Source organism: Penicillium psychrosexuale (genome assembly GCF_028828465.1).
Source record: "Penicillium psychrosexuale strain IBT 29551 chromosome Unknown utg000001l, whole genome shotgun sequence".
NCBI classification, from domain to species: Eukaryota; Fungi; Ascomycota; class Eurotiomycetes; order Eurotiales; family Aspergillaceae; genus Penicillium; species Penicillium psychrosexuale.
Genome location: NW_026643186.1, coordinates 2,789,442 through 2,813,515, shown reverse-complemented (window position 1 = coordinate 2,813,515; position 24,074 = coordinate 2,789,442). Strand labels below are relative to the sequence as shown.

Sequence of the window (24,074 nt, the reverse complement as noted above, 5' to 3'; positions counted from 1 at the left end):
CAATGTATGATTGCTGTCCCAAGGTTGAAGTCGATGAATGGTACATTCATCCCAGGTGCCTCGTAACAATGCCAGAGCATGGGTGTCTTTGTTCTGCACCCCTCTTCAATATTACCGCATTTGGGAATTTCTTAGTATTGTTCTTTCTTTTGGATTATGTATCTGGGTTCACACTCAAATAGCCCATCATGGCCATTTCATGTCGATCTGTATCCTCTTCCATCTTACCTCACTGCTATGCCACTACAGCGCGACAAGGAATATCTCCACAAGTCATACTAGGCCTTCAACGTGCCGTTCGAGCCTGTCGCCAAAATGTTGCCCGAACGCAAGACTTCAGATCATAACGACACTAACAAAGAAAATATCCCCGAGCGCAATCCGGGCTGGAAATCACTATTCGGATTCACGACTCGAAGACACCTGCCGACTCTGATATTCGGATCTATCTTCGCCGTGGTTGCCAGTTGTGTTACGCCAGCACTTGCAATCTTCCTTGGCAATGTGTTTGACTCGTTCACATCTTTCGGCGCCGGTCAGACTGATGCTGAAGAGCTCCATGGCAAAGTGATCACAAATTGTTTTGGAATGATTGCGCTGGGGATAGCTGGTTGGTTCTTGAACGGTGCATACTATGCCCTGTTCGTTGCATTCGGGGAAATGCAGGCCTCCATTATTCGCAGCCAAGTATTTCAAGAGTTGCTAAAGCGCGACGTTGAGTGGTTTGAGGCCAAAAGCGAGGGCTCCGGGGCTTTGTTATCGGGGATTCAAGCGTGAGTTTGCGACAATACTCGTTGAAAATATTATATCTAATATTAATTTTAGACACATCCATGAAATGCAGATGGCGACATCGCAGCCACTCGGACTTGTCCTGCAATATTCATGCCGTTCGCTGGCTTCACTGGGGCTGGGCTTCTACACATCATGGAGCCTCTCTCTGGTAACTCTTGCGGGCATTCCCATATTCTCGGCAATTATCGGATATCTGTCTTCCAAAATGAGGTTCAGCATTACGGCACAGCAGGCTGAGCTTACGGAGGCTTCCAAGGTTGCCAACAACGCTATCACCAATATCGATACAGTCAAATGCCTCAATGGGCAGGCGTTCGAGCATCGGAACTTTGCTGAGCGCATTGAGAGATCTGCCACACATTACCTTCGACAGGCTCGGCTGAATTCTCTGCAAATTGCTATCATCCGATGGATGATGTTTGGGATGTTTGTTCAGGGATTTTGGTATGGCAGTTCGCTTGCACGCGCCGGGAAACTCACATCCGGAGAAGTTCTCAGAACTTTCTGGGCCTGTCTGACCGCAGCTCAATCCGTCGAGCAGGTGTTGCCACAGATGATCGTGATGGAAAAGGGAAAGGTCGCTGGTGTCGCCTTGAAATCGATAATACAGTGCCGGAGAGAAGACAAGATTGTCAGCGAGGTAAAGGGAACTCGGTATCCGGAACACTGTGAAGGTGATATTGAGATCAAAAATGTGAGTATGAACTCTTCTCTAGGTTTTATGTGGACACTAACGAATTTTATGAAGGTATCATTTTCATATCCTAGCCAACCCGATCAATGCGTTCTCAAGCCGTCAAGCTTTTTCTTCCCCGCTGGAGAAACGACATTTGTTATAGGGAAAAGCGGCTCTGGTAAAAGCACACTCAGCCAACTGCTGATGCGGTTCTACTTGCCAACCTCAGGTGAAATCCTGATTGACCGCAATCCAATTCAAAGACTCGACATCAACTGGATTCGCAACAACATCACTCTTTTGGAGCAAAAGAGTGTTCTCTTCAATGAGTCTGTGCTCACGAACATCGCCTTCGGTCGCCAGGACCATGAAACTGTCACTAAGCAAGATGTGAAAGATCCCATTGAGTTGGCCATGCTTGAGAACACAATCGATGGTCTCCCCAAGGGAATCAACACTTGCGTTGGCCCCGGTGGAAGCTTTTTGAGTGGTGGCCAAAGGCAGCGAGTTGCAATTGCCAGAGCTAAATTACGTGACACCCCAATCCTGATCCTGGACGAGCCCACCAGCGCTCTCGATCACGCCAACCGAGTCGCAGTAATGAAAGCAATCCGTGAGTGGCGGAAAGGAAAGACAACCATCATCATCACTCACGATATGTCACAAATTATGGAACAAGATTTCCTGTACATCCTCGAACAGGGTTCGATTGTGAAATCCGGTTACAGATACGCCGTCGAGGTCAGTCCGGGGAGTGAGAAGTACTTCCATACGAAAGTCGACGGCCGTCTTGAAACCAAGAACGAAAGTGCTCTGGATGATATGGACTTACCATGGGAGAGCTCATCGTCGGAAAGTTTGGATACATTAAGACCTCCAACAGCGTTCCTCGGACATCATCGAGCTAGGACATCCTGGGTTCAAGGCCACATACCCCCAACCTTTCGCTCAGGCTCACTGGACTTAACGTCAAGGAGAAAATCGGAATATGTAGTCAGGAATGAGCAGTTACCCGGATCGCCCTTGCAAGATTGGAGCCAACGTCTTTCCTTCATGACAGAAGGACCTGGTCCACAATGGGACTCGAAAGAAATAGCCATTCAAATTCCCACGGACGAAGTCGAAATGGTTCACATTGATGATCAGAGCCTGAAGTCTCCATGGCTCAATGAATACACCGCGAAAAATCCATCAGAAGCGAAGCGCAGCCGGAGATCACATGGCCACCGCAAGAAGTCAAAAGAGCAGAAGATACCGAAAGAACGAATGACTCCCCTCTCTCAAATTATAGGCACCATTCTTTCGACTTTGACGATCAGACAGCGAATCATCCTCTCCCTGGGATTCGCCGCAGCACTGGCCCATGCAAGCGCAACTCCGTTGTTCTCATATTGCCTGTCGCAGCTGTTTGGAACCTTCTATGCTGGAAACAACAGCGAACACCTAACAATGACATGGTCGCTTGCTGTCTTAGGAGTGTCTTTCGGCGATGGCCTTGCGTCCTTTTTCATGCATTACTTCCTAGAACTTTGCGGCGAGGCTTGGATGGATTCATTTAGGAAAAATGCCTTTCAACGCATTCTCGATCAACCACGCGCCTGGTTTGAGAAAGATGGTAACGGATCTCTCAGATTGACATCGTCTCTCGATCAAAATGGCGAAGACATGCGAAACCTGCTAGGCCGATTCGCCGGTTTTGTGATCGTTGCTGCAGCAATCACCGTCATGGCAGTTATCTGGAGCTTGATTGTTTGCTGGAAGTTGACACTTGTTGCTCTTTCCTGTGGGCCTGTCATTTATATCATCACTCGAGGCTTCGAGGGAACAAATGGACTATGGGAAAGACGATGCAATGATGCGAACAATATCGCCGCCGATGTCTTTACGGAGACCTTTTCAGAGATCCGTACCGTGAGGACATTGACCTTGGAAGGTCACTTCCATCGCAAACAAGCTAATGCGACCGCACGGTGCTTGTTGCTAGGGCTGAAACGTGCTATCTATACAGGCATGCTTTTCGGTATGGTGGAATCAACAGTCATTTTTTCTACAGGTAAGCTCGCTGATTCTTTATTGTTTGCCATTGTTCTAACTCTCTTGAATAGCTTTGATATTCTATTATGGAGCGGTTCTCGCAGCATCCCGAGAGTTCAATGTGAACGATGTGATGATGGTATTCTCGATGCTACTTTTCAGCATTGGATACGCTGCTCAGATTCTCTCATGGAGTAAGTAGGCCCTGAAACACTTCGAAACACTCTACTCACGCGTTGGTAGTTCCCCAAATCAACACATCCCGCGAGACAGCGACGCAGCTTATTCGCCTTGCAAAACTCCCAGAAGATGGATCCCACGAGCACCTCGGTAGTTTGACGGTTTCAAAGCTCACCCCAATCAAGCTCACCAACCTGAATTTCCGCTATCCTTCTCGGCCAAACACAATGGTGTTAAAGAATGTCTCGATTACCATCCCACGAAACTCATGTACAGCGCTTGTAGGACGATCCGGATCGGGAAAATCCACAATCGCGTCGCTGCTATTATCGCTCTACGAAGCTCCGGCCTCCGAAACGGGACAACCTACAGTGACACTCGGCGGCGCGGACATCCTTCGGCTGCATGTTCCTACCCTCCGCTCACAGATCTCTATCGTATCGCAACAACCAACTATTTTCCCCGGCACTATTCATGAAAATATCAGTTACGGGCTAGATCAGCACTCACCTCTAGCCTCATCTCATAGTGTCCGAGCTGCCGCTGAAGGAGCAGGAATTGATGATTTCATCTCCTCTCTGCCTCGTGGATATAATACTGTGATCGGAGATGGCGGGGTTGGCCTTTCGGGTGGTCAGAAACAGCGTGTGGTCATTGCACGGGCTCTCTTGCGTCAACCTCAAATCTTGATTCTCGATGAAGCCACGTCCAGCTTGGATCCAGCGGGTGCGGAGATCGTCCGGCAAACAGTGCAGCAGTTAGTGGCCGTGCGCCAAGGGCTTACTGTTATCATTATCACGCACTCGAAGGAAATGATCGAGATCGCGAACCATGTCGTCGTTCTTGACCAGGGAGCTGTCGTAGAGGATGGACCGTGTCAGGCTTTGGCAAAAATGAATGGTGGCAAGTTGCATGCCTTGCTCAGTGACCCCGAGGAAGTGGGTTAAATTGGTTCAAAAAATGTTGTTTCTTTGAGCATTGGTCTCGATACTCCGTACACATTGTCTATTTCCTTTCACTAGTTCCTGTACTGGCCAATATCATCTGCAATTTGCGTCATCGTGTATACCCGAGTAAACCCGCGACACCACGTAAAGATGTCACTACTATGAATAACCCAGAGTGTAATGGAGATCATCGATGTGGATGAGATATTAATTCAGACGGGAGAGAAAAGCGGTAAAATTAAAATGAAAATGAAGTCCCGCATGGTCGCTTCTACCCCCTGCAACCTCTCAGCAATTCAAGCTTACAATTCACAGAGCGAGCGCCCGTATCCAATTCATATAGCTTTCACATCAACCGGGGCGACAATGTCAAAGCCAACTCTGATTTTCGCGGCGGGCGCATGGTGCCCGCCCACCATCTTCGACCCAATCATCAAGGACCTCGCCGACTATAGCTGCCACAGTATCGCATTTCCCTCCATCCAGCAAGCCAGCTCAGTTGTCGACCTTCAACCAGATATCGAGGTCGTGAGATCTATCACTCAACAAGAGGCAGATGCCGGCCATGACATCGTCATCGTCACGCACAGCTGGGCCGGGTTACCAGTGAGCAGCGCGTTAGATGGGCTGAGCAAGTCAGAGCGTGAAGCAGCCGGCCAGAAGGGCGGCGTCGTGAAACTCATCTTCATCGCCGCTTTCCTGCCCAGCATTGGCGAGAGTTTGATCAGCGCGTTTGGTGGGATGCCCCCACCGTGGTATGTGCGCGATGTAAGTTGTCCGACTTCTATTTGCAGTTTGCAAAATTTCTGACCACTGACATTTATTCTAGGAAGAGAAGGGAACTGTGACTGCCAGCGATCCACTCGTGCTGTTTTTCCATGATGTTCCTGATGGTGCGGAGTGGGTCAAGCTTCTGAAGCCACATTCTTGGGCGACTAAGAATGCCCCCGCTACAGGTGCAGCGTATATGAACATCCCCTCTACATATCTTCTGACCGAGGATGATCGCGCGACTCCGTTGCCGGTTCAGCAGGTGTTGGTGGAGCGGGCACGACGGAAGGGGGTACAAATTGAAACCGAGAAAATTAAAACCGGACACACGCCCTGGTTGGCTATGCCGGATCAGGTGGTTGCTTACATTAAGAAGCATGCTAGGGAATAAGCAGAGGGAACTGGATCTTCTTTACAATGATGCAGGTCATCAATTTGCAGGCACCTTACTCTCTTATATGTTGCAAGGGATAGAATCATATTCTCCTATTTCCAACGAATTCAAAAGACAGAATGACGACCGAAGGTCACATATATACGTTAGCATTTACAATATACGACGGCATAATCATATAGCGCTGAGACAAGCCTATGTTTCTCAGGTTTTGCTCTTCCTGTGCGACAGCTTATTCACAAAGCTCCTCAGCTCATGGAAGCGGCTCGGCTTCCTTCCACTCTCCTTGCTTTGTCCATTCTCCACAGGTCGCTGGACTGGCGTAGCATTGTCCTCAACGGCAGACTGCTTGACAGAATTACTAGAGCCGCCGCCAATGGTGACTGTCAGGAGCTTTGGATTGCCATCAAAAACACTGCCAGACTGATCGGCGCCATCGTTAGGCGCAACATCATCATAGGGGAACGCATAGCCTCGGCCATCAATATTTACAGAATGACAGATGCGGGCGTAGTGGTTCGTCACAGGGTTTTTGTAGTAGTTTGAAACCGACTCCCCGTTCGGCTGGTCGCTATTTATCAACAAAGTTGAGCGGTTGAACGCAGCTGCAAGACGAGCGGTAACGGCATCTTTGGTGCTATTCCCAGAAACAGCAAAGGACCCACTGCTGTTGCTGAAGATGTCTCCGGTAGATGGCTTAGTGTAGGAAATACCTGCAACTGAGAAGGACAAGAGATCAGAGGCAACTTTGGCGGCGACATCACCGGCGGCAGCTTGCGTGTTGACTGTCAAAGTATTGTTCCCGTAGTAAGACCAGACTTGATCCACGTAGCTCCCGTAGTAATTGTCGAACAAAGAATTATTGAGGGCTCTTCCCGTGTTTGGCGAAACCGCCCGCAAATTGACACCGTTTTTCTGGATGATGAGCTGATCCCAGCCGGCATTATCCTTGGTGTTCTGCTCTTTTAGAGCATTGCAGACTAGATCAAGGCCATTGGCTGGCAGACCCTTGACGGTCTGGTCTACACCAGATCCGTTGGTTAGGGTCATAGCGATAGGCATCGACACGAAGTCGACGTAGCTGAGATTTGCATAAAGCTGATAGTCATTCCAGGTGAATTCGCAAAAGGACCACATCAGATTGTAGTTAGCGTCTGATGGGTTGGATACCGAAGGCTCAACAAGGGCAGGGCCAGGATTCAGAAAGAACGTCAATTTGTTGTCTTGCGCGAACCACAGTCGGGCGCCTGCAAGGTGCGGGATAGTAATGGTGATGGTATTGCCAGACGCACCCAGCGGAATCGCACAATCCTCGCTCAGAGCGGCCCCAGTGGCCGATGGTGAGGTCGGGTAGTAGGCGGTTTTACCATCAGATCGCAAGAGGAAAAGCGCATTGTTATTATCAAGCGCCTGGCCTGTAATATAGGCGTAGACCGTGTTAGAACCAGTGCCGTTTTTCAAATCAAAGTTCAATGTTGCCATTTTGCGCGATATCAGTGTCTCGAGGGGTTTGAAGAAGAGTTTAGGTGGACTGAGATCTTGGAATGGGTGGCGTAAAAGTCCAATAAGAGAGCCGTATCAAGATCCACAAGGCTGCCAAGGGGCTTGAAGGTGTTACCGAAGTTTCAGTTTGCAACAGGGTCGCATTATATATATATTATCGCTCAACTTCTTTGTTGAATTCATGCCAACCTCATGGCCCCAGGTAGGGCAGGGTGACAAGACCCTGTGATGCAACGTGGCGATGACCTCAACTTTCTCGGAGGAGGTAGCTTGGACCCCATTGGTCCGGGTATCTGATTTAAGCGGACATATCGATCATCGTTCACAACAAGCAGCGTGTCGATATCAACAACAGTATATACCGATGTCGATCTAAGCAACTGCGGGACGGCGCGATCATGCTGAGTTTCCAGGTGATCTAATTACCACCTACTCAGCTTAGTCTCTTTATGCGGGGAACAACTTTGAGTTAACCATTATGTAAAATCCTATCGATTCAGGGATCAAAAGGCCGAATACTTGACCTTGAAGGAGACCGACTTGCGATATCCTCGCTCAGTTCGGTCAAGGAGGACGCGTGAGGTCATTCACGCCTTGATTTTATAGGCCAGCACGACCATTTGATATTCCTATACCGCCACGAGACGATCGCAATTAATATGTTACTCATCTACTCCGTAAATTGTACAATAATGAGAAGTTCATGGTTTTTCCAGCACCCAAGTTCTGAAAGAACCACGCCCCATGCCTCGGAGTTCGAACATTATTACACAGATTGCTTCAGCTTGATGTTTTTTTCTACAATGTTGGTATCTATCCAAACCCCTCACATGTCAATGTCTAGCAATATCCAAAAGCAGCAAATGAGACAACTAGCATCCACGTGTTTGGTACCAAAACCATCCGACGAGCGTTAAATTAACCCAAGGCGCTGCACTTAGGTTGATTTAATCCTGATATTTCTGAATAAGCGAGATCTAAGCACCGCTAGGGATTATTCTTTTTCAAGTAATGTTGTGCCTCAGACCTTCGCCACCATGTATAAGTAGCGGTCTATCAAAGGTGGCTGTACAACAATGGTCAAGGGCCAAGTCAGGAATCATAATCACACTTCAATTTGACTAATCGATGCTTTTGAGTTTTTGCTGCAAACTCTAGCTGTCAGTCCCGACGAATAGGGGGTTCGCCAGGTTGCCAGGTCGCCGAGGTCACCAGGTTACCCGGTCCCGGTAATTACTGGTAGCCTCCGAGCGGGTCGGCCCTCGCGCTTTGCCGAAGCCTACGCATTGGGGTTATGTCTTGTTTTATTAGGCTTGATAATCCTTGTCTGTATAAAAACCAGCCTGCGGAGTCAAATTGCGACGGTACGTGTCTCGACTACTCCATCATCATACGCTACTGACAGCTTCAGATTGTTACAATAAGCCTAAGAAAGACCCAGTAACTGACAGGGTTCCCCTCTTCAACTAAACGGATTTTGACGCACTCAACCACATGATTGCTGCTGTTTTCAAGCCCTGGTTACGAAGAGAAGAAGACAATTTATTCAAAGAAGACACCATCTGAGCTTAAGATCTAGAACTAGGGTAGGTGAAGCCATTTATACGTACATACTGTGGCTTATAGAAATGGAAGAAGTAACTGACCCGCTGAAGTGAAACAGAGAAAGACTGTTGAGAGCATCTCCATTTGCCAGACGAGACAGCCACACTGGCACAAACAAAACCCGGCGGTCATGACGATCAGGTCCACACATAACCCAAAATCCGATACAAAGATATACAGACATTTGGTTTCCACCTGGCTCATCACTTTGATTGAACAGTCAACATAGGCTCGCAGGCACGAAACAAAACTTCAGTTGCCCGATAGCTGGTTTTGAGCACTCCCAACTTCCAATCTTAACCACCTGCTCTTCATCCTTGGATCGCACTCAGGTCGCATACCCACTCCTGGTATAGACCGGCGCCTGCTTGGCTAGCGATAGTCACTGGTGTCCATGGGCACCTGACCGTGGCACTCTTACCACTGAGAGCAAGCCCTGTCACGGTAATCGATTTGTCGTTGGAATTGTCCGATAAGACAGTGAGCTCGACGAGATGTTCAAATGTTGTCTCAAACGGACATCCCCATCTCGAACAGAAAATTCTCAAATCAGCCGCAGGGCAGTCATCCGTGGGTTGATTGTTTGGAAGAAAGTCGACCGAAAGTGACTGTCCATCGCCGGTTGCTGTCATATAAAGCCCACATCCAACACCAGGTTCGGTGCTGGGAAGGCCTGGAACAAGACCAGCAAAATATCCAATTTTAACTGTAAATTCCCGCGGAGGCAAGTGCTGAAGCTTGCAGAAGCGGCACAATACCTGACAGTGGTTTGATGAACATGGCTAATAAGAATGTCGAACATCTCACAAAAGTGGAAAGCAAAGCTCATTTACCTGATTTGAAAGATGGTTGTAAGACAATTGGAATGGGAGATGAGAAGATGTCTGGTTGGATATATTCGCATTTCACTGGGACATATGTCGCCTTTTATATCTCGAAGCCGACCTAGAGACGGAGAAGATACCAAGAAATTCAGAAATGTCTTGAGACATTGAAGTCAAATTTGCCCAGTAGCGGTGCTTACTCCGCCATTCCATTAATTTCAAAAAGTAAATTCACCATTTTCCTTTTTGAGTCAAGGTGTATAAGCTTATAACTCAATATTTCTGTCAATTATCTTGCCGTAGAGTCAACTTAAATGCACTCTAACCAGATTCGTAGACCGACTTCATGTGCAATGAAGAAGCTATTGAGTACATTGTTACGTAGCATTTTTTCCACGTGCTCCCAATGAAGCCATTAAAGCTTGATCCTACGTATCTAGACTTCGTACTTTCCGGCATTGCCCTCTGGAGCAAGATACGTTGTAGCACAATTAGTCAAGACAAAACCGATTCGAAATAATATGCCACAGCCAAACTCCAGGAAACTGTCTCCCTAGTCTGGTGATGCATCTCGATCAAATGGTCTCATTGTTGGTGTGGGGTTTCTCATCCGGCGGCCAGCAAAATAAGCGCCAAGCTTTAAGCAATAAGCGCCAAGCTTTCAGGGCTGGCTGGGTCGTCGGATTAGACGTCAGCTATACCACGCCATATGAAGGATTTGCAGAAACTGGGCGTAGACCAAGCACATCTCTTCCTGTATTGAATAGTCTCTCAACTGACACTTCGTACGCTAGGATTGCTAGGAAACCTCTGGCAGCAGCAAGCATCGGAGGGTCTTTCTTCTTATACACCTTCCACCAATCATATAGTCAAATCTTGATCCTCTCCATCATTTAAGGTTTAACTCAGCCCGAGCGCTATCAAAACACCGATCAAGTGTCAGAAAATCGAGTGCTATCTTGAGGCTGTAGTCTTGTTAACATCCGGCTACCCACTTTTTGTTTTTTTATGACTAGGTTGAAGTTGGTCCAGTGGCTCAGCAATCCCAGTATATCCGCAGTGGAGTCCGCCAAGGAGAGTCTGGAGGATGTCCTTCCTGGCGTTTTCCTCGCCTATCTCATTCAGAAGGAGAGCTCTACTCACCCGATTATCTAGGACTAAGGCATTATAGTGTAGGTCAGAGGCAACTATAAAGGTGTAATACTTCATATATCTCTTGATGCTCTCATTCAACAGTTCCTGCATTGCGCTCAGCCACGTCTTGTAATATATCGTGGAGCCCGTGAGATATTAGCAAAACGAGACTAATCTGTGGCCTTTTCTCCTACAAAAACAAGATAAATTCATCAAGTTTTGAGAGGCCGTGGTGGGCGTGTGAAATTTGTATCCAGTCTTCTAGTGAGAAGGAAAGAAAGCTAGCCTCGTAGTAAACAGGTTTCTCAAGGTGTGGTTTTGACTTAAGCGAGGGTATTAGAGTCTGGGAAAAATCGAACGAGGAGTTTTCAAGAGCATCCCCTGGGCTCACATCTGTAAACAACCTGAAAAAGAAATTCCAAAACATGGTAAAACATCTCTGTGATTACTCAATATTCCAGATGGGAGTTACACTCCCCAGTCTCCAAAGACTTTCACGCTGCGCTTATATAGCAGAACATTCGCCATCGAACACGATTCAGATGGAGACCAAGAGAAGCCTAAATCGGCCTCAACCCCTATGGCCATGGGTTTCGATGCGGTGAAATGTCATTGACTAACTTTGGCAGAATAGATATAGACTAGGCCTAATTTGGCTAGACTGTGACTATACGGTCACGTGGGCCTCTCGAGCATGCCCCAAGTCCGTAGCTAGAGAATGCTATCTTCCCCAAAAGCTTCTACAGTCACACTTTGCGTAGCATTAGAAGTTAGAATCAGTCGTTTCGCTTTGCAACAACTATCTGGGTTGCCATAGGCCATCCAGATCACTAGTGTCACGATCCACATGGATCGCCATCACATGCTTCTGTTTACATGTTTGCTAGTTTGCATTAGATAGATTGTTTGCTAGATAGTTAAGCGAGATGATTCGATGTTTGCAATGTTTGCCAAGGGGACAGCTACATTTTGCAGTAATAGCATGAATTAACTATAGTCGACGGAGAGTCATTAGTGTCAACAATGGGCGTTCCAAATTCTGCAGCTATGAAGTCAGAGCCAAAGTTAGGGCCTAGCAATCGTTTTCCACACCTTAGCACTGTGAGAATAAGACGGCTCTTCCATTGATCATGGGATGTCCCGAATTATCTCTGTTATATGTAACACTGAAGGAACAACGGCTATTTCAAAATGACGATAAGGAAGTGACACCGGGACTAAAGACTTAAGCTTCTTAGGTGAAGATTCGCCAAGATTCTCACCTCCCTCCAGGGCTGTAGCCTATCTGCCATTTACTGCGCCTCACTGGCCGCTGCAAGCACATAGTACAGCCACCAGAGATATCGAGGGAAATATGATAGCCGACCAATAAGTGTTGAGCAGCCCGTCGATTGGAGCATTACAATATTACCGGACAATGTCGTTGCTGATCTTATACTTTGAGCACCACGTCATGGTCTGGACCAAGCAACACAACATGATAATCCGAGGACACTATCATGATTCCTTTGTGGCACGGACCATAATGAACATCAACCGCGATGGGGCAAAGCAACGCAGAAATATGGCACACTGAAGCCATCCGCTGTCGTCCATATCAGTGTTCCCAAAATAGATGAACCACCGGATAAATTTGGGACGGCAATTCTCGTGGCACTGGAAGGTTAGGTGCGTTCCTTGGATTCACGACCAATTCATAGATCTACAGGCCAATGGGAGCCTGTGGATAACAGGTAGTGGAGATGACCGACCTATGAAGGGGGTGTTTCAGAAAGGGCACGAAGAGCTAGGAGCAATGTCTCGATCATAATACTCCCCTAATTCGCATCTCACGATCTAGGCCGAGGTTAGCGAGGTGGTTCTCATTGTTCGGGGATTAGCAGGCCCTAATGAACCCTAACGGTGGAAGATTGACGATTCGCGATCGAGATATGATGCTCAGCACGATCTCATACCGGTTGCTTCCGAACCCAAGGGGCGTATCTATTTTTGTATAAGGTCTTCCCTTGCACCCAAGGGACTCGTGCAGTTCCTCTCCCACGATCGAAAGTCAATATTGAGATCCAAGTCAATAAATAATTCAAGATGATAAAGGATCCCAGGCTAAAACGGCTAGGGATCTGCCGCAGAATGATCGCCGGGGAAACGAGTCAAAACAAGGATTAGGGCCAGGATATGAATTCGTAATAATGCTCGAGAAGTGCAGAGAACTGCATCGCCACTCTGTATGTTGTAAATTACAAAGAAGAATTTGATTTCAGGACAGGCCGAAGTTGTCCAGCCTCCACACCAGGGCCACGCCAACGTTTCATTGCTTGGCGTATAATAATAGCCAGCCACCTCTGAGACCCTCCGAGGCTGACGCGCTTTGTCTTTTTTTCTCATTCTTCGACTCTTTTGAAATCCGGGGATTTTGTTCTATGCCTTCCATTAAGAATCTCTAGGCTCAGTTGCCTGTCCAACAATTATGTACATTCCACAAAAACGTCAAAATGACTCGAATAAGAACAACATAGTTATTATTGTATGTCATTTCCGACCCTTCCGACCTCTTCCCCTAACGCTGACCTTGTTCTCTTAGTGTTGCGTGACCGTCATATTTGCAGTCGCGGTCTGTGTGGGCGTCTACTTCCTGTTCCGTTATATGCGACAACATCACTACGAACCGAAATACCTTCCCGGAAAATACCTCAAGCAGAAATGGAAAAAATGGGGCCCAGGAAGTGCATCATACGGCCAGGTCCCGAATCAAAGAACTGGCCAAAATACCTCTTATCGTGGAGCGGCTGCAGCACCAGAGATGCAGACCACTGATGGCGTCCGCCGCGATACCTCGATCCGTTCGATTATGACCCTCCCACCTTATTCCCAAAGCCCGAAGCCGACCGAACAAGTTATCGCCCGAGAGGGTGAACGTGGTGGGATGGATATGGTCGTGGAATACCCGGAGACTGCAGAGGAACAGGAAACTCGCCGGGAGGAACAGATGGAGTCGATGTACCAGATACGCCTGCAGCGCCGTCAGGAACTAGCCGATCGCGAAACGCGCCGTCGGGAGCGACGAGAAGCCCGGTCGCGTGGGGATTTTGCTCGCCTTGAGCAGCTCAATGCTGAGACTCGAGCTCGGACGGAACGTCGCCGTGCAGGAACCAACAGTGCAGTCGACGTATCCACGGTCCTGACCGAGAATCAGAGGGAGCGGGACCGACGCATCGCCAGCGTTAGCTATGCTGAACTTGGACGTGTTCGCCACGATGGATCACGACTTCGAGCTGACTCGCACAATTCTGACATGAACGATTCGGACAGCCGACCGCTATTGCAAAGTGACTCCGCGCAATCCTTCGAACCATCCGGCCGAGGCCAATCCGTTTCTTCGTCGATCAGCGAATCGCAGAATTCTACTGAGCTTGAACGACTAACCCTGGCTCCGACCACGACACACGACTCGGGCCGACTAGGAACACAACCCGACGATGGAGATCTGGGGATGCTCAACATCCCTCCGCCTCCCGATTACGAGTACTTGGACTGGGGTGACGCCCCTGCATATCAAAGTCCTGTTGTGGAGCAGACTGAACAACCGCAACAGCTCCCACCTATCGACCGCTCGTCTTCGATCCACATCGATGTGCCCAATCCCGTGACTGCCTCTCCGGTGACGCCGACTCAGTCGCAATTCCAAAGTACCAACAATGATGAACCTCCAACGCCGACAGAGCGGACGCCGGGAATCCGAATGGTGTCAGCAGAATCGGCGACTACCACCCGTACGACTACCACCCGTGGTCCACCACCCATACTCCATGATTCGACCACCTCTGAAAGCAGCCATTGAGTGGACCCTATCAAGAACCCATAATATATCGCTCGGCACGCACATGATTCACGACCTGTATCCGCATTAGTCTCGGAGGCTCTAGTCCTCTCTTTCACTCATTATATTTTGTCCTCTTCCTCCCCCAGCGACTTTACCATTTTGTGTTATCTACTCGGCTAGCAAGGCGTTTTGAATTTAGGTGGCTAACAAAGAATATTGCTCTATAAATATATGCCGGGTCCTTGCTATCAATGTATCTACAGCATCCAATATATGTGGGAAATGGAGATCATATAATGCACTTGACTTATATTTACCAGTTCTTAGGCGTGTTCAATCCGCCACGCCTCATCTTAAATACCCATCCACACATCCATAACCGCGTCACAGACCACCAAATCGTGCGAATGTCGAATCAGCCCAAGGTGAGTTCTTCGTCTGCTCAAGCTCTTCAGCGAAGTCAAGGCCTGCCTCTACGCGTTCCCGTCGGTTCGTCAATATCACACCAAGATTCCTTCGTCGACTCGATATTCTGGCGATACTGCATAGCCTCATCCTCGATCTTTTTCATTTCATATTGTGCCGCCAAGACACTCCCTGTCTGCCGACAGGTGATCATCACGGCTTGGAATAAGACACAACCCTACCAACCGCACCGCAGGAATTCATCAATCTCAAAAAGGTTTACGTTCGGAGTAATAATAGGACATAAATGAAGAGAGGAGAGTGATAAAATAATTTGCTAGATAAGTCCAAATTTCCGCTCAGGCCATGTCTGTCTCACTGGGCGGCCAAAACGAGAAGAGCGGTATGAGTTGAAGCAACATAAGTATGAATCTGTTCCACACGCAAGCCCGCACTTTCTGCAAGTGACTCCCACTGATGCTTGGTCCGCTCTTTACCAGCAAAGGTCATCATGGCAAGATCGGCCATGGCCGATTTCCAGTTAGCGCCAGTATCCGGCAACACGGCTTCATCGATCAACACCCGCGAGTCGGGGCCCATGGCAGCGCGAATATTGCGCAGGATGCTTGCGGCTTTGTCATCGGGCCAATCATGCATGATTCTGCGGAGGTAGTAGAACTTGGCGCCTGAATTAAAGGGAAAGTCAGCTTGATATTATCCAATGGATAGATGGAGACAAACCAATGATGGGCTGCGGTTGGAAAAAGTCATAAGCCTCGGCCTTGACGCCGTCAATGGGGGCGAGATTCTGCACTGCCGCTGGCAAGTCCTAGAGAACAAGGTAGCCTAGGAGGTTGGGATACTTCTTTCCAAGCTCAATGCATTGGTGGCCATGGCCGCCACCAACGTCGACGAAGAAGGGTTTCTCCGAAGGCTGTGGGTCAGTGGGCGAAACCTTGGATAGAATCTTGCGGGCTTCATCGTCAAGAAGTTTGAACCCATCGGTCCATTCTGATCCTTGAAGTGCAGTTATGATCTTTTGCAGGTACTCGAACTGCTTTGGCTGCTGGATAAGCCACTCGAACGAGGTGAGTTTCGTGTTATGGGCTTTCTGGAACAGAGTGTTCGTATTGTCGGTGACATCTTGATAGTTGTTTTCAGCGAAGAATGCAGGCATTGCTTACAACACAGGTCCCATCGTGTCGTATCTAATAAGGAGGCTGGTAAGCAGGGATGTTTGCTAGATGGAGGCGACTATGTAGCTTACCCGTGGTATATCATGGCCTCGCCCTTAGGATCAGCCAAGACATGGGTGACCTTATTTGCAGTATATTCATTGACCCCCGTCTCTTGAATCATGTCTGTTACGGCTAGGTACCGAAGAATCCTCTCTGAACAGAACAATTGTTTTAGAATTCGAAGTAAGTACGGTCGTCTCAGATAACATTACCTAGTAATAGAGGAGACGCTCCAGTCAGCTCCGCAATTTGCGTGACAGTCAAGGGTGCATCACTTCTCGCGAGAGAGCGAAGGAGTCCCAGATCTGCACAAATTCGGAGCATCGCACTCGTCGATCCCTACAACTGTCAGCACTTCCGGTATCCCCAAATTGTATTGTGTGCCCACCAACCGGTACTGCCAGTTCCATTATGACATCTTTTGGAGATTGAAGCTCAATTTTCAATCGTGTGAGGGACTGAATCATGTCCAACCGACCAGCTTCATCGGTGGTTTGGGCAAGAACTCGGATCTGAGCAATGATGGAGTCCATATTGACACAAATGAGATAAGAAGATTCTATGTTATAGAAGGAACAGAAGGCTGATGAGTTAATATGGATTTTCTAGTATAAAGAGGCTCTTATATACCTCGTGTCTCACACATAGTTCCCATAGTAAGAAATCCGCGGAGGCACGGAACTTCCGCGGATTCACCGGCCTTTGATTGGTCGACTCCGTAATGGCATCTCGCCACATCTAGAACTCAACAAACACTGCCTCAACAATATTCGGAGCAATATGCATCGAGTCGAGAAACAGCGTTTTAAATCTTCACGCTCGCGACCGGTATCTTGCCACTTCTGTCGATCAAGGAAGCTCAAGTGTAGCCGGCAATTCCCTTGCTCCAACTGCACTAGTCGGGGCAAGACTTGTCAGCTCTATCCCACTACAGCATTGCCTGCCAGTTCTCAGAATCAGACAGATAAATTGCCTAGCAATGATCATGCAGATATACTGGCCCGCTTGCGGAGGTTGGAAGAGATAGTGATCACCAATGGACCAGCATCTAGTCCCATGGCACAAGATACTACCCAGGCTTCGTCACTCCATTCTCCTCCTACCCCAAAATCGAATCAATCATCCATGATTCATGAAAGCCAGTCATCCACATCGGCGGTAAATTGGCTTGAAGGCGAGATATCATCGTTAGGCTCACTGGTAGGCCGGCCTTGATCAAATTAAAATCATGGGAAATCGACTGACAAGAGTGTACAGGGTAATATTTTCAAGTATGAGATTGAATTCAGAACTTGCCCCATCCGTAATACAGTGGGATCTGAACCAATCGTACATCAAGCTCAACCCATTAAAAGATATATCTGGCTGCCACTTTACGACGAAACGAAGATAATAGTGGAAAAGTACATCACAGAGATCACTTTCCTCCATCATGTAGTTCATATCCCCTCAGTGCGTACCATGGTAGAGGAACTCTATTGTAATCTAAGAGAAAGCAAGCCAGTCAAGATTGGGTACATTTCGTTGCTCCTCGGCATTCTCGCCAGTACCACGTCGCTCTGGGCTGAACGCGACATGTGCAACTCCATATTTTCGACCGTTGAAGAAGCACTTGCGCAGTCTACACAGTGGATAAGACTTGCGTCGGAGATGGTCGATTACTCGCGTTACAAACACTTCGAATCCATAGAGGATATCCAAGCGATGATCATTCTCATATTTGTGACTGCTAATATCGTGGGGATTACCCCCCAAGCTCGACATATGGTTTCCACTGCCATCTCGTTTGGAAGAGAACTTTCCTTGCATCGGATCGATCATCCATACAATTCCCATCTAGATATGCCTTCGCCATCCTCTGCGAAAGCAGAGATATGTAGAAGAGTGTGGTGGTATCTCGTGGCGACTGATTGGTGAGTATTCCTCCTCCCCCTCTTATTCTTCCAAGAATGCGAGTTCACAGATAATAGGCAGATGTCGCAACTATCTGGTTCGCAAAAGGGCACATATTCAATTGATCCACGCCACATGATGACCAACAAACCTTGCAATGCGAATGATGAAGATATTGTGGACGGGATGGTCGGAGTTGGAAAGCCACTCACCGACCCAACATCGATATCGTACTGTCTCCAACGGATTCGATTAGGCGAATTTTGCCGCGAAATCACAGATTGTGCTCCGTTTGGAATTTCAGATCCGGGAAGCCCGGACTATGAGCACACGAAACAGATTGATGGCAAGATTTGTGAATTCGCAGAGAGTCTACCCTCGTTCTTTTCGTTAGACTATCGGTCGGACGAGCTTCCAAACACCGATCCTCGGAGATCTCCCAGAATAATCATACAACGATACATCATCAATTTTCTGCTTCATGCCCAAAGATACAGGCTTCACTTGCCTTATTTGTCGCGAGCGTCTAAAGATCCTACATACAATTACTCACGGAGAGCATGCCTGGAAGCAGCTCGAATGGTGATTCGTACCGAACGCCAACTCTCACTAGAGGTGGTCCCCTTTACAACAATGCGGCTAAGACTTCCAGGCTTACTATATTCCGTCTATGTGGCGATCATTGTTCTCCTCATAGACTTTTCTGGGAGTGATCACCTGCAGGAACAGGAAACGGAAATTTTGGAAGCATTTTCAATTCTAGAAAGGGCTAAAGAGGAACTCCCTTTTGCAGGAAGGCTGCTTAAATCCCTTAAAACGGCTCTCCGTCGGCACAGTGCTTCGGGCTCGGCTGTTGAAGAAAACACAATAACTCAATCCACCGCTCAAGGCCCTGGGGCTTCTTCGGGCCTTGTCTGTGCCTCTCCAGCACCTACAAGCACAGCATATCCAACAGGCAGAAGCTTCGATGAGCTTCTAATGGACCCCGCATTGCCTACTCTAGATGACCTCTGGCAGGTTTTCGATGAAAATGTGGACTCAGGGACTGTAGACTGGAACAGCTTATTTGCCGAGTCGGATACTGCATTTCTGTCTATGTAGCATTAGTGGTAATTATCGACAGGTCTCGGCACTGGGATTTGAAATCCGTGACATTATGACGCACGAAGACTCGTCATTTGTACAATATTCTAGTTCATTAAGCCCCACTTAGCTATCCAGTCACTCCCACATTGAGATCTACACGTCCCGTCGGTTTAAAGTTGGCCGGCATATGTACAATATTAACGAGTGGAGGCGATCAGAAACATATTCCGTGCGCTACGGTGTATAATAACAAGATGAGGTCAATGAAAGCAGTGGCTTGCTTTGTATTGTAAATCCGCCATGTCAATCTTAACCTTGTCCGACATCCCAAATCTATGTCATGATATTAAATCTAAGACAACCGATTCTGCGGCAGCGATGCAGCTTCGCGATCGATTGATCGGGTTGCATGGGGAGTGATTTCGCCTGGTTCCTGAACACATTCATATCTTGCCCCATGTACAACATATGTTATATGCAATTGAATACAAAAGCGGTGTACAAATGAAGAGGCGGTAAGGAGAGCGGTAGGCAGAAACAAGTGTCGAGGCAGGTGCTCAGCCAAGTTAGGAAGGCGGTACTGAACTTTCAGGCAGGGGGTGGTATCATCCAAAGGGGGGTGGTATTATCCTAAGGGGGGTGGTAGCATCAATACCCATTATATGATGTGACACGATTCAGGAATCCTAGATTGGAGGCCTCGTCGGATATGCGATTAATAGAGACAGTAGAGACATGCGTCGCTGTGGACTATGATACACCTTCACTGCGGAAAAGACTCAGTCGTATAAAATATGTGTAGAGCAGTGCGAATGCTATAAGGCGGCTAATAATTCCAAAATCAGACTGTATATAAATGTGCCATGGTTGAATGATATAAAAATAGTAGGGCGTTGTTGGTCGGGTCCAATTCGGGGGTCCACTTCCATATTGTTTAATGATGACACCCGTGGACAATCCGATCCAATCTCTCGGTGTCTTCTATTCGATTTTCGTCTTTCATCATACTTATGAATGAATTGATTGATGCTGTAATAGTGCCTCTATACTTTGCTACACAAGTCCAGATTTTGTACAACATAGCAGCCATCCTTTATATGTATCACAATTTTACCTCAACTCTATGACCTGAAGGATGCAATGTACTATATTCTATATGTATGGCACAAAGATCCGCAGTTGTCAATGACGACTAGCCCTATCAAATGATTATTATTTCTTGTTTTGGAGAAGCTCGGTGCAATACTAGGATCATATAACTGTCTATATGTACGATATTACTAGCTACTGGATCAGAAATTAGAGCATGAGATGAGTATCATGACGAATATACTCTTGACTGCCTAATAACAACAATGGAACTCAATTGAATGGCTTGAGCCTCTTGAAGCACTCAAATTAGCAGTCATCTATGAGAAGATTCATATTGCCACTTTCAATCGGGTTGCCTGGGCGTTAGCAAAACAGTAAGTCTACATCCCTCTCATACCCGGCCAGTGACCATTGTCCATGTCTTCAGGTCCTGCTTTTAAGTGGAGAAACAAGCATATCCTCATACTCTATTTCTTTACACCTCAATCAATTGGGTCTCTGTTCAACATGACGTTTGTGGATGTTCCTACGCATCTCGCTCCGGCTGGTTCGGACCCTACTATTGTCTACTCTCCGAAACCAGGGTACTGGTCCATCGGAGTTCTTCCCCACGGTCATTGGCATGAATGGCTGACAACATGCAACTTCTCTGTGTTTTTATCTCGGGGACTTTTGCCGGCCATGTGTGCCCTGATGTTATATTCTGTTTGATTCGTAACCCCCACTGTTGCCTATAAAGATGCACTCTCCCCAAAACCTTGCTCCCTCAACTCAAGCCACCTGCACAACTCTACCGGTATATATTGTCAGGTCGTTCAATTCCTCGCGATCTTCTTAAGAAGGGGTGCCGTGTTCATTCACTAGCTGATCAGCCTATTCATATTCGCTGAACAGCAACCATGAGGAACATCATTGCCGTCGCTGCCTTTGCTGCGGGCTCTAACGCCCTCGTTGGCCGCGCTGATAGCTGCTGCTTTCACCTTACTTCCTCCGGCGGTGCCTCCGGTACACTTGGCCAGCTAGGTGATGGCCAGAACCGTATTGGCGATAGTAATCTGCAACCCGCACAGTACTGCATCGACGTCAATGGCGGCATTACTGACTCCAGCGGCCGTGGGTGCATCCTCACTCGTAAGTGAATTAATCAATGCCCTATATATCAACTACTTAAGGATATACATCTGATGATATGACAGCTCCCACTACTCAACTCCAGTGTGATGAGGGTGTGACTGCTACACCCGGTTTCTCTGTCAACTCCCAGGGTAAACTCGAGTACCATAACAGCCCTGACTTCATTGCATGTGCTACGGGCGAGAACGCTGGTCTGAATGTCTACACTACCCCTAACAAGATGGATGTCACTGGGTGTGTGAATGTGCAGATGTCTGCCGACTCCTGCTCGGGCACTGGTGGTCCTGGTCTTGGTTCTAGCCCAGCTCCTAGTCCTAGTCCTGCGCCTGGTCCCGCTGGCCCTGGAGGAGGTGGCGCTGGTCCTGGTCCTGCTCCCGGTCCTGCTCCTGGCCCTGCTCCCGGTCCTGCTCCTGGCCCTGCTCCCGGTCCTGGTCCCGGTCCTGCTCCTGCTCCTGGTCCCGCTGGCCCTGGAGGCGGTGGCGCTGGTCCTGGTCCTGCTCCCAGTCCTGCTCCCGGCCCTGCTCCCGGCCCTGCTCCTGGCCCTGCTCCTGGCCCTGCTCCTGGCCCTGCTCCTGGCCCTGCTCCTGGTCCTGCTCCTGGTCCTGCTGGCCCTGGTGGTGGTGGCCCTGGAGGTGGTGGCGCTGGTCCTGGTCCCGCCCCTGGCCCTGCTCCTGGTCCCGCCCCTGGTCCTGCTCCTGGTCCTGCTCCTGGTCCTGCTCCTGGTCCTGCTGGCCCTGGTGGTGGTGGCCCTGGAGGGGGTGGCGCTGGTCCTGGTCCTGCTCCTGGCCCTGCTCCTGGTCCTGCTGGCCCTGGTGGTGGTGGCCCTGGAGGTGGTGGCGCTGGTCCCGGTCCCGCCCCTGGTCCTGCGCCTGGCCCTGCTCCTGGTCCCGGTTCTCACACTGCCACGACCACGGTCACTGTCACTGACTGCAGCTGCCCTACCTCCGGTGCTCCAGGAGCTCCTGGTGGTGGTGGTGGTGGTGGTGCCGGGCTGCAGCCCTCTGTTACTGTTACAGTGACACAGCCTGCTCCCGGCGTCGGCGGTGGTGGTGCCGGGCCGCAGCCCCCTATTACTGTTACAGTAACACATCCCTCTCCCGGCGGCGGCGGCGGTGGTGGTGAATCGCAGCCTGGCGCCTCTCCTAGTGCACCTTCCCCTGGCGGCGGGGGCGGAGGCGGAGGCGGTGGAGGTATCTCTGTTAGTGTGCCTCCTTTCCCCGGCGGCGGTGGATCACACCCTGGTGGCTCCGCTACCGCACCCGCTCCTACTGGCGGTGGTCAATCGCAGCCTGGTGCCTCTCCTAGTGCACCCTCCCCCGGCGGTGGCGGCGGTGGTGGCTCACATCCTGGCGGCTCTGCTACCGTGCCTGCTCCCACTGGCGGTGGTGGATCGCACCCTGGTGGCTCGGCTACCGTACCTGCTCACACTGGCGGTAGTTCGCAGCCTGGGACCTCTCCTAGTGCAACTTCCCCCGGCGGTGGCGGAGGTGGTGGTGGTTCGCACCCTGGTGGCTCTGCTACCGGGCCTCCCCCCACTGGTAGCCCACGTCCCACTGGGTCAGCTTCCGTCCCCGCTACCTCCGGTGGTGCCCCTCATCCCACTGGCTCCGCTAGCCCTACCTCTCCTACCACCTCGCCCACTGGGACCTCCGGTGGTGCTTGTCCCACTACCCTCTCGGGCAACTATGAGATTCCTCACCTTATTGTTCCTGTCGACTCGTCCTCGCCTGATACCCCTGTTGGAACTGGGCTTAACGGTAGCGTGACCTCGACCACCTCGACCGTATTCAACTTCGACATCCCAAATTCCGACTCTGGGAAGACCTGCAGCCTCGTGTTCCTTTTCCCTAGGCTTGACCAGCTTGAGACTTCGTCTTACACCTTTAATAGGGATGGCAGGATCGACTTCGCTCAGCTCTCTTCCCCTGCCGATTCCTCAACCTCCTTTAATAACGTGCCCTCAGTGTCCCAGGACCTCGGTACTATCACTGTCTCCCCGGGCAACTCATACGTTATCTCTACCTTCTCTTGCCCGGCTGGCCAGTCTGTTACCTATGAGATGAAGAATGCTGGTAGCACCGACTTCAACTTCTTCGAGGACTGGAACCCCTCTCCGTAAGTTTTCTCATCGCTTTCCCTTTTGCCTGTATATCAGCTAACAGCACTTTCAGTCTCGGCCTGTTCATCACCACTTGCTAAATGCGGAATCTGTGCAATTTGGCTGTTTACGACTATGGACATGTGATTCCTAGGGCCATTTCTTATGCCTTGTAAACTTCCATTGACGCCTCTTTCACGTCGATATGTAGTTGATATTTTTCTCTTCTCGTTTTCGGATTTTGATGGTCCTGTGTCTATACGGAAGTAGTCTTTCTCAAAAGCTAACCGTCTATTTGGTGAATTTGAAAACATAGCCATTTCTGGTTGATGTTGAAAGTTAGACGCATGCACATAGCGTCGACGTCCCTTCAGCTTGTGTATTAGTATATGAATTCACCCCTTCCGTTTTTCAAGTAGATTCCCACAGAGAATATGTATGTGTG

The 24,074-nt window shown here is 49.1% G+C and overlaps 9 protein-coding genes across 9 annotated transcripts; 6 read left to right on the top strand and 3 right to left on the bottom strand.

Annotated features, from left to right (window-relative positions):
* Positions 1-315: 315 nt before the first annotated feature.
* N7518_001092 (ABC transporter ATP-binding protein) lies at positions 316-4,632 on the top strand (the record flags this gene model as incomplete). Its single annotated transcript, XM_057182020.1, has 5 exons — positions 316-773; positions 826-1,489; positions 1,544-3,524; positions 3,577-3,699; positions 3,749-4,632. The coding sequence occupies 5 exons, from the start codon at positions 316-318 to the stop codon at positions 4,630-4,632; spliced, it is 4,110 nt and encodes a 1,369-aa protein (XP_057047370.1).
* A 366-nt stretch (positions 4,633-4,998) lies between these two features.
* On the top strand, positions 4,999-5,794 carry N7518_001091 (alpha/beta hydrolase; the record flags this gene model as incomplete). The annotated part of the gene is made up of 2 exons (XM_057182019.1): positions 4,999-5,400; positions 5,462-5,794. The coding sequence occupies 2 exons, from the start codon at positions 4,999-5,001 to the stop codon at positions 5,792-5,794; spliced, it is 735 nt and encodes a 244-aa protein (XP_057047369.1).
* A 207-nt stretch (positions 5,795-6,001) lies between these two features.
* N7518_001090 (glycoside hydrolase family 64 protein) lies at positions 6,002-7,279 on the bottom strand (the record flags this gene model as incomplete). The annotated part of the gene is made up of 1 exon (XM_057182018.1): positions 6,002-7,279. The coding sequence occupies one exon, from the start codon at positions 7,277-7,279 to the stop codon at positions 6,002-6,004; it is 1,278 nt and encodes a 425-aa protein (XP_057047368.1).
* A 6,051-nt stretch (positions 7,280-13,330) lies between these two features.
* Positions 13,331-14,701, top strand: N7518_001089 (uncharacterized protein; the record flags this gene model as incomplete). The annotated part of the gene is made up of 2 exons (XM_057182017.1): positions 13,331-13,387; positions 13,445-14,701. The coding sequence occupies 2 exons, from the start codon at positions 13,331-13,333 to the stop codon at positions 14,699-14,701; spliced, it is 1,314 nt and encodes a 437-aa protein (XP_057047367.1).
* Positions 14,702-15,463: 762 nt separating this feature from the next.
* On the bottom strand, positions 15,464-16,265 carry N7518_001088 (uncharacterized protein; the record flags this gene model as incomplete). Its single annotated transcript, XM_057182016.1, has 3 exons — positions 15,464-15,774; positions 15,830-15,917; positions 15,996-16,265. 3 exons carry the CDS (start codon positions 16,263-16,265, stop codon positions 15,464-15,466), a joined length of 669 nt encoding a protein of 222 aa, XP_057047366.1.
* Positions 16,266-16,268: 3 nt separating this feature from the next.
* Positions 16,269-16,859, bottom strand: N7518_001087 (uncharacterized protein; the record flags this gene model as incomplete). Its single annotated transcript, XM_057182015.1, has 4 exons — positions 16,269-16,296; positions 16,356-16,479; positions 16,539-16,665; positions 16,719-16,859. 4 exons carry the CDS (start codon positions 16,857-16,859, stop codon positions 16,269-16,271), a joined length of 420 nt encoding a protein of 139 aa, XP_057047365.1.
* Positions 16,860-17,106: 247 nt separating this feature from the next.
* N7518_001086 (Zn(II)2Cys6 transcription factor) lies at positions 17,107-18,243 on the top strand (the record flags this gene model as incomplete). The annotated part of the gene is made up of 2 exons (XM_057182014.1): positions 17,107-17,526; positions 17,584-18,243. 2 exons carry the CDS (start codon positions 17,107-17,109, stop codon positions 18,241-18,243), a joined length of 1,080 nt encoding a protein of 359 aa, XP_057047364.1.
* Positions 18,244-18,354: 111 nt separating this feature from the next.
* On the top strand, positions 18,355-19,320 carry N7518_001085 (fungal specific transcription factor domain-containing protein; the record flags this gene model as incomplete). Its single annotated transcript, XM_057182013.1, has 1 exon — positions 18,355-19,320. One exon carries the CDS (start codon positions 18,355-18,357, stop codon positions 19,318-19,320), a length of 966 nt encoding a protein of 321 aa, XP_057047363.1.
* Positions 19,321-21,296: 1,976 nt separating this feature from the next.
* N7518_001084 (putative GPI anchored cell wall protein) lies at positions 21,297-23,730 on the top strand (the record flags this gene model as incomplete). Its single annotated transcript, XM_057182012.1, has 4 exons — positions 21,297-21,528; positions 21,594-21,765; positions 22,465-23,646; positions 23,703-23,730. The coding sequence occupies 4 exons, from the start codon at positions 21,297-21,299 to the stop codon at positions 23,728-23,730; spliced, it is 1,614 nt and encodes a 537-aa protein (XP_057047362.1).
* Between the last annotated feature and the right edge of the window lie 344 nt (positions 23,731-24,074).